The sequence below is a fragment of the Mustela erminea genome, chromosome 1 (assembly GCF_009829155.1).
Source record: "Mustela erminea isolate mMusErm1 chromosome 1, mMusErm1.Pri, whole genome shotgun sequence".
Taxonomy (NCBI): Eukaryota; Metazoa; Chordata; class Mammalia; order Carnivora; family Mustelidae; genus Mustela; species Mustela erminea.
Window position 1 is genome coordinate 63,619,673 of NC_045614.1, and position 13,137 is coordinate 63,632,809.

General features: G+C 45.8%; 1 protein-coding gene across 1 annotated transcript; it reads right to left on the reverse strand.

Annotated features, from left to right (window-relative positions):
* Window positions 1–231: 231 nt before the first annotated feature.
* Window positions 232–11,862, reverse strand: C1H3orf35 (chromosome 1 C3orf35 homolog). The gene is given in 5 exon segments (XM_032360934.1): window positions 232–291; window positions 293–373; window positions 375–778; window positions 1,807–1,971; window positions 11,776–11,862. Coding segments are annotated over 3 exon segments (342 nt in total). The 5' UTR covers window positions 576–778; window positions 1,807–1,971; window positions 11,776–11,862.
* Window positions 11,863–13,137: the final 1,275 nt, after the last annotated feature.

A 13,137-nucleotide genomic window follows, 5' to 3' on the forward strand; every position in this document is an offset into this window, starting at 1 on the left:
ATTTCTCAAATTTATTTGACCATGACCCATTTTTCCCTGCTCACCTATTACCCTAGTTTTCAGAAACATGGCATATGCAGAGACAGACCTAGGACTGATCGTGGCTTTACTCTCTTACTGGCTGTATACCCTTCAGTAATTGAGTTACACTTTTAGAGCCTCAGTTTTCTTTTCTGTAAAACAGAGCTGTGGTCAGGATTTAAGAAGTGAATTTTGAAGGGCTGCCACATCCTAGGTTCTTAAAAACTTTAGTCCACTAACTATCCCAGAAATCAAGCCAGCTCTATTTATGGGATTCCCCAATTGCATTAACTTTATTTTCAACTAAAGAAACTAGCATCCAGTCAGCTTGAGTCCAAAGGTCCAAGGGGAAAGATGTTGAAATATTTAGCATTGCCTTGCAGGCCCATCTGCTCTGCATTAGCTGGTCTTCCTCTGTTTATTATTCCTGGTGTTAAATCTCCTCCGATTCTTGTGTGAAAAGTTCGGACACACAATAACCTCTTTATCACATTTTCAAAGTCTGGGCTTGTTCTGGAAAGTTTACACCTTTTTCTTGTTGCCATTGTTTTCATGTGGATTCAGATTTCTGAAAAAGACATTGGGAGCACTCTACTGGAAACATTTATGTGTAAGCTGGAAACAGACAAATATCATCAAAGAATAAAAATGGGATGTCAGAGGAATTAGAACATCACTGTGTGGGCTCTGTGTTGTTCATCGAGGTTCAAGCTGGTGTTCAGGAGCCAGAGCTGGTCCACGCCTTCCCTCAGCCTCTCTACTTTGGGGGTAGTCATTGAATAATACCAAAAAGATAAATAGAAACAAGCCAATGTTAGGATATAGAATAAAAAGTGCATATAACTATAAAAATAAATATATCATAAAAACAATACTGGTTACAATTCATTGCAAATCATTTGTACTCTATCCTTTACTAAATGTTATTTTTTTAAAGTAATCTCTACACTCAACACGGGGCTTGAACTCATGACCCGAAGATCAAAAGTCACATGCTCTACATACTGAACCAGCTAGGCACACCAGAATGCTGTTTTATTTAAATCTCAAAACATGCCTGTGAGTCAAGTATAGATTCACACACAGTCACAAGTGACAGAAAATTCACCTCAAACTGACTTATATCTGAAGGACTTTTTATTGGGTCTGTCAATTAAAAACCTAGATTTAATCTTAGCTTCAAGTGAGACTTGATCCAGCAGCTCCAGAAGATGTCTCCAGAAGCTCAGATTCTCTCCTTCCCCTCCCTGCTTTCTTATGGGCTTTCTCTTTGGCCTTCGTGAAGTCAGTCCAGAAGTTTCAGGCTTTCCCATGGTGGCAAAATGGCTGCAGTTGTCCCGGACCTCACACCTTCCCACCACATCACTCAGAGAGAGAACAAGCCCTGGAATTAATTCACTCTCTCACACTGGTCCCAAATGAGGTGTGTGTCTGTCCCTGAAGAGATGACTGTAGTGGGGGAGAGCAAAAGAAGTGAGTAAGACCAGTTGACTGGATTAAGCCTTTGGGGTAGGGGAGTGGCCCATACCTGGGAACTAGTGGTGAGGACAATCCCAACCAAAGCCCCATGCTGAGAAATTGGGAGAAGAGGTTTCTCAAAGGAAAACAGAAAAGAAGTTCATAAGAAAAACAAAACTGGGTGCTGGGCATACACTCACAAGTGTCTATTACAAAAGACACATCTATTAAATAAATTTAGGTGATGATACATTAGGGAATAAAGAAACAAAAATTCCTGTGGTCAATGTCCGCACCTGCCCTCCACCCCATACCCCCTTGACCCACCTGCAATGGGTGGTGGACCATTCCCCCTCAGGGGGACTGTGTGCATCTCTCTGCTTCTCCCCCTGAAGACTTTTTCTGGCCCTGGAAACTTTTTCAGCTTGGTGCATGGCTGCCTGGATGTCCTGGATGTCCTCAGAGCAACCGGAAGCCAACAAAGGACAGGAGCTGGGGACAAATACTCCAGGTTTTTTTTGGTTTGTTTTTGTTTTTGTTTTTATCTCTAGATAGGAAATCTCTGGAGCTGGTTTAACAGGGCTTCTCAGAAGATCTCAAACGGGTTGAGCCCCAGTTGCCAGAGCAGTAATGAGCAGATTAATGTGTCCCTTACTGGCTTTTCCCCCTTCCTTGTCTCTCTTCCCCAACCCTCTCTCTTAGGCTCCTTGGAGTCGCCTCCCAAATGAACAACTGGCACCGAAGCCCTTGTCGCATGGTCTACTTTCAGTGGAGCCCAGACTCAGACTATCCCTGCCTTCACGGACTCACATTCTAGTGGTAGAGGGAGACACACAGTAAACAGACTAACTGAGCAAACTCTATAATGTTTGACGGAGATGGTTGTTCGAGAGATATATAGAAGAGGGGAGAACACCAGGATGGGTGTGGGGCTGCTATTTTATATCAGGATCCAAGAAGTCCTGGAGGAAAAGGTAATGTGAGTCAAGACCTGAAAGGGGCATTATCAGGTCAAGCTGTGGTATCTAAGTTAATGAATAGCCCCCAGATCATCATGGCTTAGAGACTTCTTGCCCACTGAAACTACATGCCATTGCAGGTTAGAAGGGACCTTGCTCCACCTACCTTCACTTAGTAGCCCACTGAGGAGACACTGCTGGTTGTCGTGGAAAGCAGAGAAAGATTTCTGCTTTTTTTATTTTATTTTTTGATGCATTTTATTCTTTGATGATAAAAAAGTTCTGATCTGGGCTTTTGGGCTCTACTCACAACTCCTGTGTAGAACTGGTCATGTGACCCACCAACCATGGAGGATGAAGGAATACAATTTACCAAGTGTCTCTGTGGTAGAGAGCTAAAAATGGTGGGAGGACAAACCCAATAACACACGGTCTATCTTTCTGATAGTCTAATAGACAGACAAAATATACTCACCCTCTCCCCAAGGCAGAAGAAGTCAATCATGACATCAAACTCCAAGTCCATCTAGGGATGACTTGTCTCTGTGTCAGGTGTATTGAGGCTTCTCTTGATCCGGAGACCTACAAACCAAAAAGATGAGTTGTCTGAACCCACCATGCAATATGTGCCTGGCTTTCAACACAAATTACAAAGTACACTAAAAAGCAAATCACACAATTTGAAGAGAAAGGGTGAATGGGCATCAGAACCAGACTCAGATGTGGCAGGGATGTAGGAATGACTAGACCAGGGGTTTAAATAACTCTGATTACTATGTTAAAGGCTCTAGTGGAAAAAGTGGACAGGAAACAACTACAGGTGGGTAAGGTAATTAGAGAGATGGAAACTCTAAGAAATATTTTTTAAGTGCCAGAGATCAAAATTACTGTAACGGAAATGAAGACTGCTTCTGATGGGTTCATTTAGTAGACAGGACATGGCTTAGGAAAGACCCTCTGAGCTTGTAGATATGTCCGTGGAAACTCCCCAAACCGAAAAGCCAAAGAACGAAGACAGGAAAAAATGGAACAGAATATCCAGGAACCATGGCACTACAAAAGATGCAACTCGTGCATACTGCGAACAGCAGAAGAAGAAGGAAAAGAAGAAATATTTGAAGGAATAAGGACTGAGATGTCCTCCCAGTTTATAAAAGATATGAAAGCACAGACCCAGGAAGCTCAGAGAACACCAAGCAGGATCAATGCCCCAAACCCTACACCCAGGCATATCATATTTAACTGCAGAAAACCAAAGGTAACAGATGAATCCACTATTGTAGTTGGAGACTTCAACACCCTCTTATCAGAAATGGACAGATCCAGCAGGCAGAAAATCAGTAAGGACATAGCTGAGCTCCAGAGCACCAAGAGGTCAATTCTAAAAGGGAACAGAGGACACAGAGCAGAGGCCACTCTGGAGCAATATGGAAATTCTGATGAGCAGCCCAGGCAAGGGCCTCCCAGTCAGGAGGTAGGGAGTTCTCTGTGAATAGGTCCCTGTTCTGGTCCCTGGGAATTTTTTTTTTTTTTTTCGGTCTGCTGGTCCCTGTTCTAGGAGATTCTTCTTTCTCCACTCCTCTCCTTGGCCAGATCTAAATTTGGGTATTGGAGAATATGCCCTCACTGGAGGCTGCTCTAGGACACAAAACCCCGTGCAACTTCCCAGATTCTACTGATGGCTTCCTCCAACCACCATCCCAAAAAACTACCCTCAAGATATCCTTCCAAAGCACAAAACGACATATGCACAAGCATAATTGCAGCCACATTTTTAATAACAAAAGACTGGGAACAAATCAAATGTTCATCCGTCGGGGTCTAGTTGAATAAATTACATCCATACAATGAAATTCTGATGCAGCTGTACTAAGAATGAGGAAGTGTTCTCTGTGAACTGGAACCGAATATATCGTTAAATGAAAAAAAAAATAAAAAAGCAAAATACAGAACAATGCATTACAGTATGCCAACTTCTGTTTAAGAAAAAGGGAGTAATAAATATTTTTGCCAAAAGAAACACTGAAAATGGGGTAAAGAATATAGGGAGGGCAAGGATGCCTTTTAATGTTTTGACTTTGAACCAGATTACGCTTTACATATTCAAAAATAAAGTTAAAACAGAAAGGGGAAAAGTGAAAACCCCCAAACTGAAGGTAGTGTTAGGAGGGTTCAGTGACCGTGAAATGTGTTAGGCAAGAACCAGGAAGGCACACAAGAAACTGGAAAGAGGACGCAGCCTTAGCTGATTTGGGGGCAGCAGCAGGAGGAACAGGTCTGGGGATCCATTGGGACCCGGTCTCGAATGTGCTAAGTTGGAGATGTTCATGAAGCATCCAGGCAGAGGCACTGAACAGGCACTTTGTGAGAGCCTGGGGCCCAGGGAGGAGGTCTAGCTGCAGATAGAAACGTGAGCCTCACCGGCTTGTAGCTGGTGTTTCAAACCACGAGACAGGATGAGATCACTGAGGGGATGTAGATAAGAAATAGGAAAGGCCTGGAGCCTGAACATTAGGGCCATTGGGGTCAGGGGAACAAGTATGTACCCGCCAGCAGTGGGGAGGAGAAGCAGGAGCGGTGCCCTGGAAGCCAAGTGAGGGGAGGGTTTCTCGGAGGAGAAAGGGACCACCTCCGGCCTTACAGAGGGAGATGGCGAATGGCCACTGGTCAGAGCAGCTGACCCGGCAAAGGTGGCTCCTGAAGCGGGCTGAGTATAGTTAACATACGGTGTTCTATTAGTTTCAGGTGTGCAGCTATCTGTTTCTGAAGAGTTCTCTGAAGAGTAGAGCAAAGGAGTAACAGGTGGGGGGTGGGTGGAGTCCAGACAGCCTTGCATTTTAAGGTCTGGGTCATAAAGCATGTTTGTTTGCAGATGGTCATGATCCAGTAGAGAGGGAGAAATATGATGGCGAGAGAGGGGTGTTATTATATAATTTATAAGATGAAGGAAATGACGCTTCGGGACGCATCTGGGGGAGGTTGGAATGGTGACTTGCCAGGGTCACCAGGCAGGATGTGCCCCACGCCTCCAAGCCCACCGTGTTTCCTAGTGAGCACCTCAGGGCTCTGGCTCTGCCCATAAATGGCCAGAGACCTGCCAGCAGCTTCTTCCCAGGGCCGCCAGGAGACAGGCGGCCTCAGAGGGACAATTAAAGTGAAACCACCTCCATTAATCAGTGCACGGGATTAGATAAGAATGTTAGAAGCCTTGCCAACTACTCCAGCTCTGACAGCTAACCGGGAAAGTCAGGAGGCTTTTACGCACAAGCATGCCACTGAGAGCTTCCACGAAGCCTATCAGAGAGTGGTCACACAGCTGCCATTGAGCCCAAGGTCAGAGAATAGAGGACCCCCACAGAACCTGGCACCCCCTGTGATCAGAGCAGCACACGAAGGGCCTATAAAAAACAGAAAGAGGGGGTGCCTGGGTGGCTCAGTGGGTTAAGCCTCTGCCTTCGGCTCAGGTCATGATTCCAGGATCCTGGGATCGAGCCCCACATCGGGATGGCTCCCTGCTCAGCTAGAAGCCTGCTTCTCCCTCTCCCACTCCCCCTGTTGTGTTCTCTCTTTTGCTCGCTGTGTCTCTCTCTGTCAAATAAATAGATAAAATCTAAAACAAAACAAAAACAGAGTAAAAAAAATGAAGAAACCAGAAAATGTGAGGGCCTGTGGATGAAAGGACATCTCTCCCTTTTCTTGCTCACACCTGTGGGATCTGCCCACTAGCCCTCTGTGGTACATGGTTTATAAACACGGCCAAAGTTTTCCCCCTGCCTCTACCTACACCCCGCCACAATGTCACTTTGCAATTCCTCTCATGAAAGGGTGGAGTCTGTCACACAGATCAGTGGAACAGAATAGAGAGCCCAGAAATAATCCCACACTTACATGGCCAACATGACAAAGGAGGCAAGACAGTCCAATGGAGAAAGACAGTCATTTCAACAAATGGCTGCTCCATGCAAAAAAAAAAATGAAACTGGACCACTATCATTCACAAAAATAAACTCAAAATGGATTAAAGACCTAAATATGAGACCTGACACTATAAAAATAAAAAAAAAAAACACAGGAAGTAATTCCTCTGACATCAGCCATAGCAATATTCTTCTAGATAATGTCTCCTAAGTCAAGGGAAACAAAAGCAAAACTAAACTATTGGGACTACATCAAAATAAAAAGCTTTTGCCCAGCATAGGAAACTAACAGTAAGATAAAAGGCAACCTACTCAATAGAAGAAGATATTTGCAAATGACATAGCCAATAAGAGGTTATATTCCAAAATTATAAAGAAATCATACAACTCAATACCAAAAACACAAACTATCTGATTAAAAAAATGGGCAGAGGATCAGAATAGACATTTCTCCAAAGAAGACAACCAGAGGGCCAACAGACACATGAAAAGATGCTCCGTGTCACTCATCATCAGGGTAATGAAAATCAAAACCACAATGACCTATCACCCCACACCTGTGGGAATGGCTAAAACCAAAAAGACAAAAATAATAAGTGTGGGTGAGGATGTAGATAAAAAGGAACCTTCACCAAAGAAGTTGTATGATTTCTTTATAATTTTGGTGAAAATGCAAACTGGTACAGCCGCTATACAAAACAGTATAGAAGTTCCTCAAAAAATTAAAAATAAAACTACCCTAAGATCCAGTAATTCCAGTACTGGTTATTTACCTACAGGAAACAAAAACACAAATTCAGAAAGATATATGCACCTCAGTATTTCTAGCAGCATTACTTACAATAGCCAAGATATGGAACCAAACTAAGTGTTCACCAATATACAAATGTGTAAGGAAGACATGGTGTACACACACACACACACACACACACACACACACACACACAGGAATATTATGCAGCCATAAAAAAAGGATGAGACTATGCCATTTGAGACAACATGGCTAGACCTAGAAGGTATTACGCTAAGTGAAAAATGTCAGACAGAGAATAATGCCATACAATTTCACTCTTAAGTGGGAACTTTAAAAAAAATGAACAACAAAAAACAGAATGAGACCTATAAGTACAAAGAACTGATTATCGTGAGGGTGGGGGGGACACAATGGGTGAAAGGGAGGGGGAGGTACAGGACTTCAGTTATGGAATGTTTAAGTTGTGGAGATGAAAGGCACTGCACAGGGAATCTAGTCAATGGTACCATAATTGCACTGTATGGTGACAGATGGGAGCCATACTTGTGAGCATACGATAACACAGAGACTTGTTGAATCACTATGTCATACACCTGCAACTAATAGAAAGTTGTATGTCAACTATACTCAAATAAGAAAAAGAGAGAGAGAAAGAAGTGGAGTGTGTGTCCCCAAGACTTGAATCTGGGCTGACCTTGTTTTGTGTTGACCAACAGAATGTAGTAGGAGCAATGGAATCCAACTCTGAGTCCAAGCCTCAAGAAGCTCTGCATGCTTGCACTTGGCCACTGCACCCTCTGTCATGGGAAGGTACAAGCCCGGGCTAACTTCTGGACTCTGGGGGATGACGCAGAGCAGAGACTAGTCATCCTGATCCCTAGAAAGGCCAGGCTCCGAGAACCCCGCACTTAACACCGGTTGCATGAGTGATCCCAGCTGAGATCAGAAGAACCCCTCAGCTGATCCCAGCCCAAATGGCCAATCCACCGAGTTGTGAGTTCAATAAGTGGTTGCTATCTTTAGCAGCAAACAGTGACTTGTGCATCCAACTAATTGGTCCACAGGTGACCGGGTAGAATTCAGTCCCTGCCGGTTTACAACATATCTTTAGAGAAGAATTCTTCAGTTTTTGATATTGTCACAAGTGAGTCTGTGCTGTGGCCGGGTGTGGGAACGACAGGTAAAGCCCCAAGAAAAGAAGCAGGAAGATTGGAATGTGTCCAGAGGCACACCCAGGCATCCCTTTCTACCACACCCTGAGTGTGTAGCTTCTGTCCACCAGCCCCAACACACAGTGACCAGACTTTACAGGCCTTGAGCAAGGACCTTCCTGGAGCTCACATAAACCAGGGCAACCCCAGATTTCCCCTCCTGAAGAGGTCACAGGCTCCATTTACCAGAGTCTAGAGTCTAGCCAGCATGGTCCCTCTTCCATCCACAAACACCCCAGCCATAGGCACATTTTGGTTCTGCACAGAATGCATTTCAAGGCTGTGGCCCAAGGAAGACAATCCAGAACTCAACATGACTCCCTTATGTTTTGGGAAATAGCCTGAGCTATTTACCCAACATTTTTCTGCCCTTCTTCCCTATGCATACAGTATCCATACATGTGGGGTGGACATGTGCCCAGCTAAAAGACTACATATCCCAACCTTCCTTGCACCAAAGATAGTCATTAATTCATCATTCCTCCTAATGACAACACAGCAGCAATTTATTGACCTAAGTCCTGGAAACTTTTTCTAGGCAAGTTCTGAGTTCTGAAGATACCCCAGTGAACAAAACAGACTAAGTCTCTGTCTTCAGGGAGCCATAGTCTGGTAAGGAGAGAAGGTGACAATAAACGAATGCCCAAGAAAAACTTTAGAGAGAGAGAGAGAGAGTTGTATGGGGTTGACTGCTGTGGGGATACACAGAACAGAGTAAGGGAGACAGAATTTGTCTGGCAGGAGTGGGAACCCTATTTTTTATAAGATACTCAAAGAAGACCCCTCTGAAATTTCAAGTTTGAGCAGACACCAGATGAAGACAAAGGAAAGGATAACATATAATTTCCAGTGGAAGAATATTTCAGCTGGAGAGAACAGCAAATGTAAAGGCCCTGGGGTAGGAACAGGTCACAAGGAAGGCAGTATGGCTGAGGCAGAGGGAGTAAGCAGCAGAATGCTAAGAGGTCAAAATGGTGATGGTGTAGGCCTTGCTGGCCACCAAATGGACACTTGTTCTGGAGTGCTACAGGACCTACTGGGAGAAGGGAGTTAAGCAGAGTGTGAAAAGGTCTGACTTCTATTTTAGGAGAACCATTCTAACTGCCATGTTGAAAAAGGATGTTAGAGGCCAAAGGCACAGACAGGAGGCAGTGTAGGAGGCCACTGTCATAATTCAGTTTAAAAATGATGATAATTCAGAGTAATGGCTGTGGGGGGTGGGAAAGGTAGTTTAGAATCCAGACACATTTTGAAAGTAGAGACTATAGGATTTGCTGATAGATTTGAAATGTGCAATGTGAGTGAAAGAGAGGAGTCAAGGGTCATGGTGAGGTTTGGGGCTGAGCAATTAGGACAGAGTCCCCATTCACCAAAAAGGCAAAGGCTACGATGGGGAACAGGTTTTGGAGGGAAGAATAAGAGCTTAGTGATAGATACATTAAATTTGAGATGTTCACTGTGCATCTGCTATGTACTGAACTGTGTCGCATCCAAATTCATGTGTTGAAGGCTTAAACCCCAGTGTGACTGTATTTGGAGACAGGATCTGTGAGGACATAATTAGGGTTAAGTGAGGTCATAGGATGGGGCCCTAATCTGTGAACACTGGTGTCCTTTTAAGAAGAGGAAGAGACAGCAGAGTTCTCTCCCTCTCTACACATACACAGAGGAAAGGTCATGTGAGGACACAGGGAGAAGTCTGCAAGCCAAGAAGACAAGCATCAGGAGAAACCCACTTCACCCCCAGAATCCTGAGAAAATAATTTCTGTTGTTGAAGCCCCGCCGTCTATGGTATTTTGTTATGGTGGTCTAATACAACATCTAAGTGGAGATGCTGAGCGAGGAGTTTGATCTACAAGTCTGGAGTTTGGTGGCCAAGTGCTGGGTTGGAAAAGTGTATTCAGGTGTTGTCAAGCACTTGAACGATGTCTGAAGCCAGAGGCCAAATGAGTTCAGCTAGGGAATGAGTACGGGTGGAGAGGGAAAGTGGTTGCAGCAATGATCCTTAGGTCCTTTAAAGAGGCTGGGGAATGAGACTGAGAGAGAGAGTTGGCCAGTGGAGTGAGGTGAGAAGCAAGAGAGGGATGTCCCAGAAGCCAAGAGGAGAGAATGGCCACCAACATCCCCTGCTGTTTATAGTTTAAACAAGATAAGCACTGAGAATCAACCATCAGATTGGACTTCTTGGGGGTCACTTGCGACCTTGGAAAGAGTTGTCCTGGTGCAATGGTGGAGAAATCCCTGATCTCAGTGGTTTGAACCAAAAGAAGTTGAGGGGCACCTGGGTGGCTCCCTTGGTTTGGAGTCTCTGCCTGTAGCTCAGGTCATGCTGCCCAGGTCCTGGAATGGAGCCCTGCATTGGGCTCTCTGCTCAGCAGGGAGCCTGCTTCTCCCTCTCCCCCTCCCCCTGCTCATGCTCTTTCTTGCTCTCAAATTAATTAATTAATTAATTAAATCTTTAGAGAGAGAGAGAGGAATGACGACACAGCAGCACTTTATTGACATGCATTTGGCTTTGTTTCTGAAGATGGGAGCTTCTACAGTGTCTTCAGGGGCTGGTGGGATGGGAGAATCCGGCCAAGAGGACCCACCCTTTCCAGCGGAGGGGAGCTTTATCCTTGAGGAGGCACAACGGCACGGGCTCCATGCAAAAGCGGAGGCATTGGCTTCAGATGAGAGAACTGGGCTCAACCATCACGAGGGGCACAAAGGCAGAGTTGGTGAGACAGGTGGATGTGGGCTGTCGAAGTGGTGGGGAGAACGAGGCAGCTCTACGGTCGCTTGTGAAGCAGGAAGCTCAGGCCTCGGCAGAGTGAGGAGGGGGACGTGCCAGGTAGGGCTGGGGACCCACAGGGGAATGAGGTGGGACCGGAAGAGCACAAAAGGCCCGTCTGACGTGGGTGGTCCTGAATCTTGGAAGAGCAAGTGAGCGTGGTTCAGCAAGCTTCCCCAGGCCCAGCGGCCAGGGTGCAGACCCCGGGTGCAGGGGTGGGTGGAAATCAACAGAACCAAGATAGGGGGTTTGCCACATGAGTTTAATAAAGAGAACAAGATGGGTGCTGATGATGCGTGACCACCATGCTGGGCCATGGATCCCTGACAGGGCAAAGAATAAGGGAAGAAATGATAGGGATGAGGTTGGGGGAAGAAGAGAGGTAGAATCGGTGGGTCTCAGGCTAGGTGTGTACTCTGGGTTAATCTTGGAGGTGTGCCAACAGAGGTGGCCATTGATGGAAGAATGGGAGGCCTGAAAAATAACATCACGGTTACAGATGGCAAGAGGAGTCAGAGAAGGGGAGAGACCCAGGCTGGGGGCGGATACAAGGAGGGACAAGGTAGACAGCGATGCAAGAGGCATGAGGAAAAATGGCCCCCTTCCTCCATACACACAAGCTGGAGAAAGTTGCAGGGGAGTCAGAGTCCCCACAGGAGAGTAAGTGTTTTGCTTACTTACCCAAGAAAGAAGGAGACTTCAGAGCAGATGGAGCATGAATTTTCGAAGATCCAGTGGAAGGTCTGGGATCACGAAGCAGAGCTCAGAGTTTAGTTCCTACCTTCTGGGTTAGTGGCCACGTAGCTTTCGTCATACTTCTTGACCTCCGAGGTGACTCACATTCCTCACCTGTGGTTGTCAGGAAAATTCCAACAAAGCATGCAAACAGACCCTTCAGGGGAGACAATAAACTGACTGGTAGTCAGTGGGGGTGGGGATGGGAATTAAGGAGGGCACTTGGTGCAATGAGAGCCCCAGGGGGTTAAAATTAAAAATTTTTAAGAAGTTTTTCATTGTTGCTAAAGAGAAAAACAGAACAAATCATGCAAAGCACCTGGCATGAAGTGACAGTCAGCCAGGGCCAATCCCTTGCCATCCGACATCTGCCATTTCTACTCCAGCTTCTGATGCTCCACGTGGTTCAATGGCCCTCTGACCAGCTGTCTTCAACAAGAACTCCTTCCCTCTCCCCACACCCCTCTCCTCCTCTCCCTACCCCCTCTGCTTATGCAGCTCTAACGCAGTCCTCTCCCCCCAAGGAAAGAATCAAGTGTGTATTATCACAAGACCACAGGCACCCCACAGTCTCTGAGCCTTGAGTACCGGTTTAAGCTTCAGTTCCTGTCGTGGCAGAGTAAAACCCAGTTTCAACTTTTAAGTTGAACTTTTAAGTACGGCTGAAAGTGAATCCTAATTAGTAAAATGGGACAACTGAGCCAACATCCCCTGAGGGCTTACTTACGGGAGCCATTCTGCCTGGCTCCCTCACGTGTTTCTTGGAGAGAGGAGATGTCACTTGAGAGCCCACTTCTCCTTCTCAGTCTTCCTTCCTGGAAGAGAGGAGAGCCCTCTGTGGGGGCCCTGAGGCAAATCTGGTGGTAGCCTGTGTAAAAGAGAAGACTCAAATTCTCTAAGGACAGAAAGAGAGCGAAGCAGGGACAGAGACAAAGAGACAGAGACAGAGACTCAAACCTGTCAACAGCCCCCCCACCCACCCATACACGGGAGGCAAAGGTGGCTCTTCCATTCAAGGACAGACTTGCCTGGCAAACGGATCTAAAAAAACGCAAAGGGTGGGCTCCTGGGTGGCTCAGCTGGTTAAGCATCTGCCTTCTGCTCAGGTCATGGTCCCAGGGTCTTTGGGATGGAGTTCCATGTTGGATTCCCAGCTCAGTGGGGAGTCTGCTTCTCCCTCTCCCTTTGCCCCTCCCCCTGCTCATGCTCTCTCTGTCAAATAAATACATAAAATCTTTAAAACACAATGCAAAGGAAACTCATTCCAGCCATAAAAGCAATGTACCTTGTCCTTCACTGGATGACCAA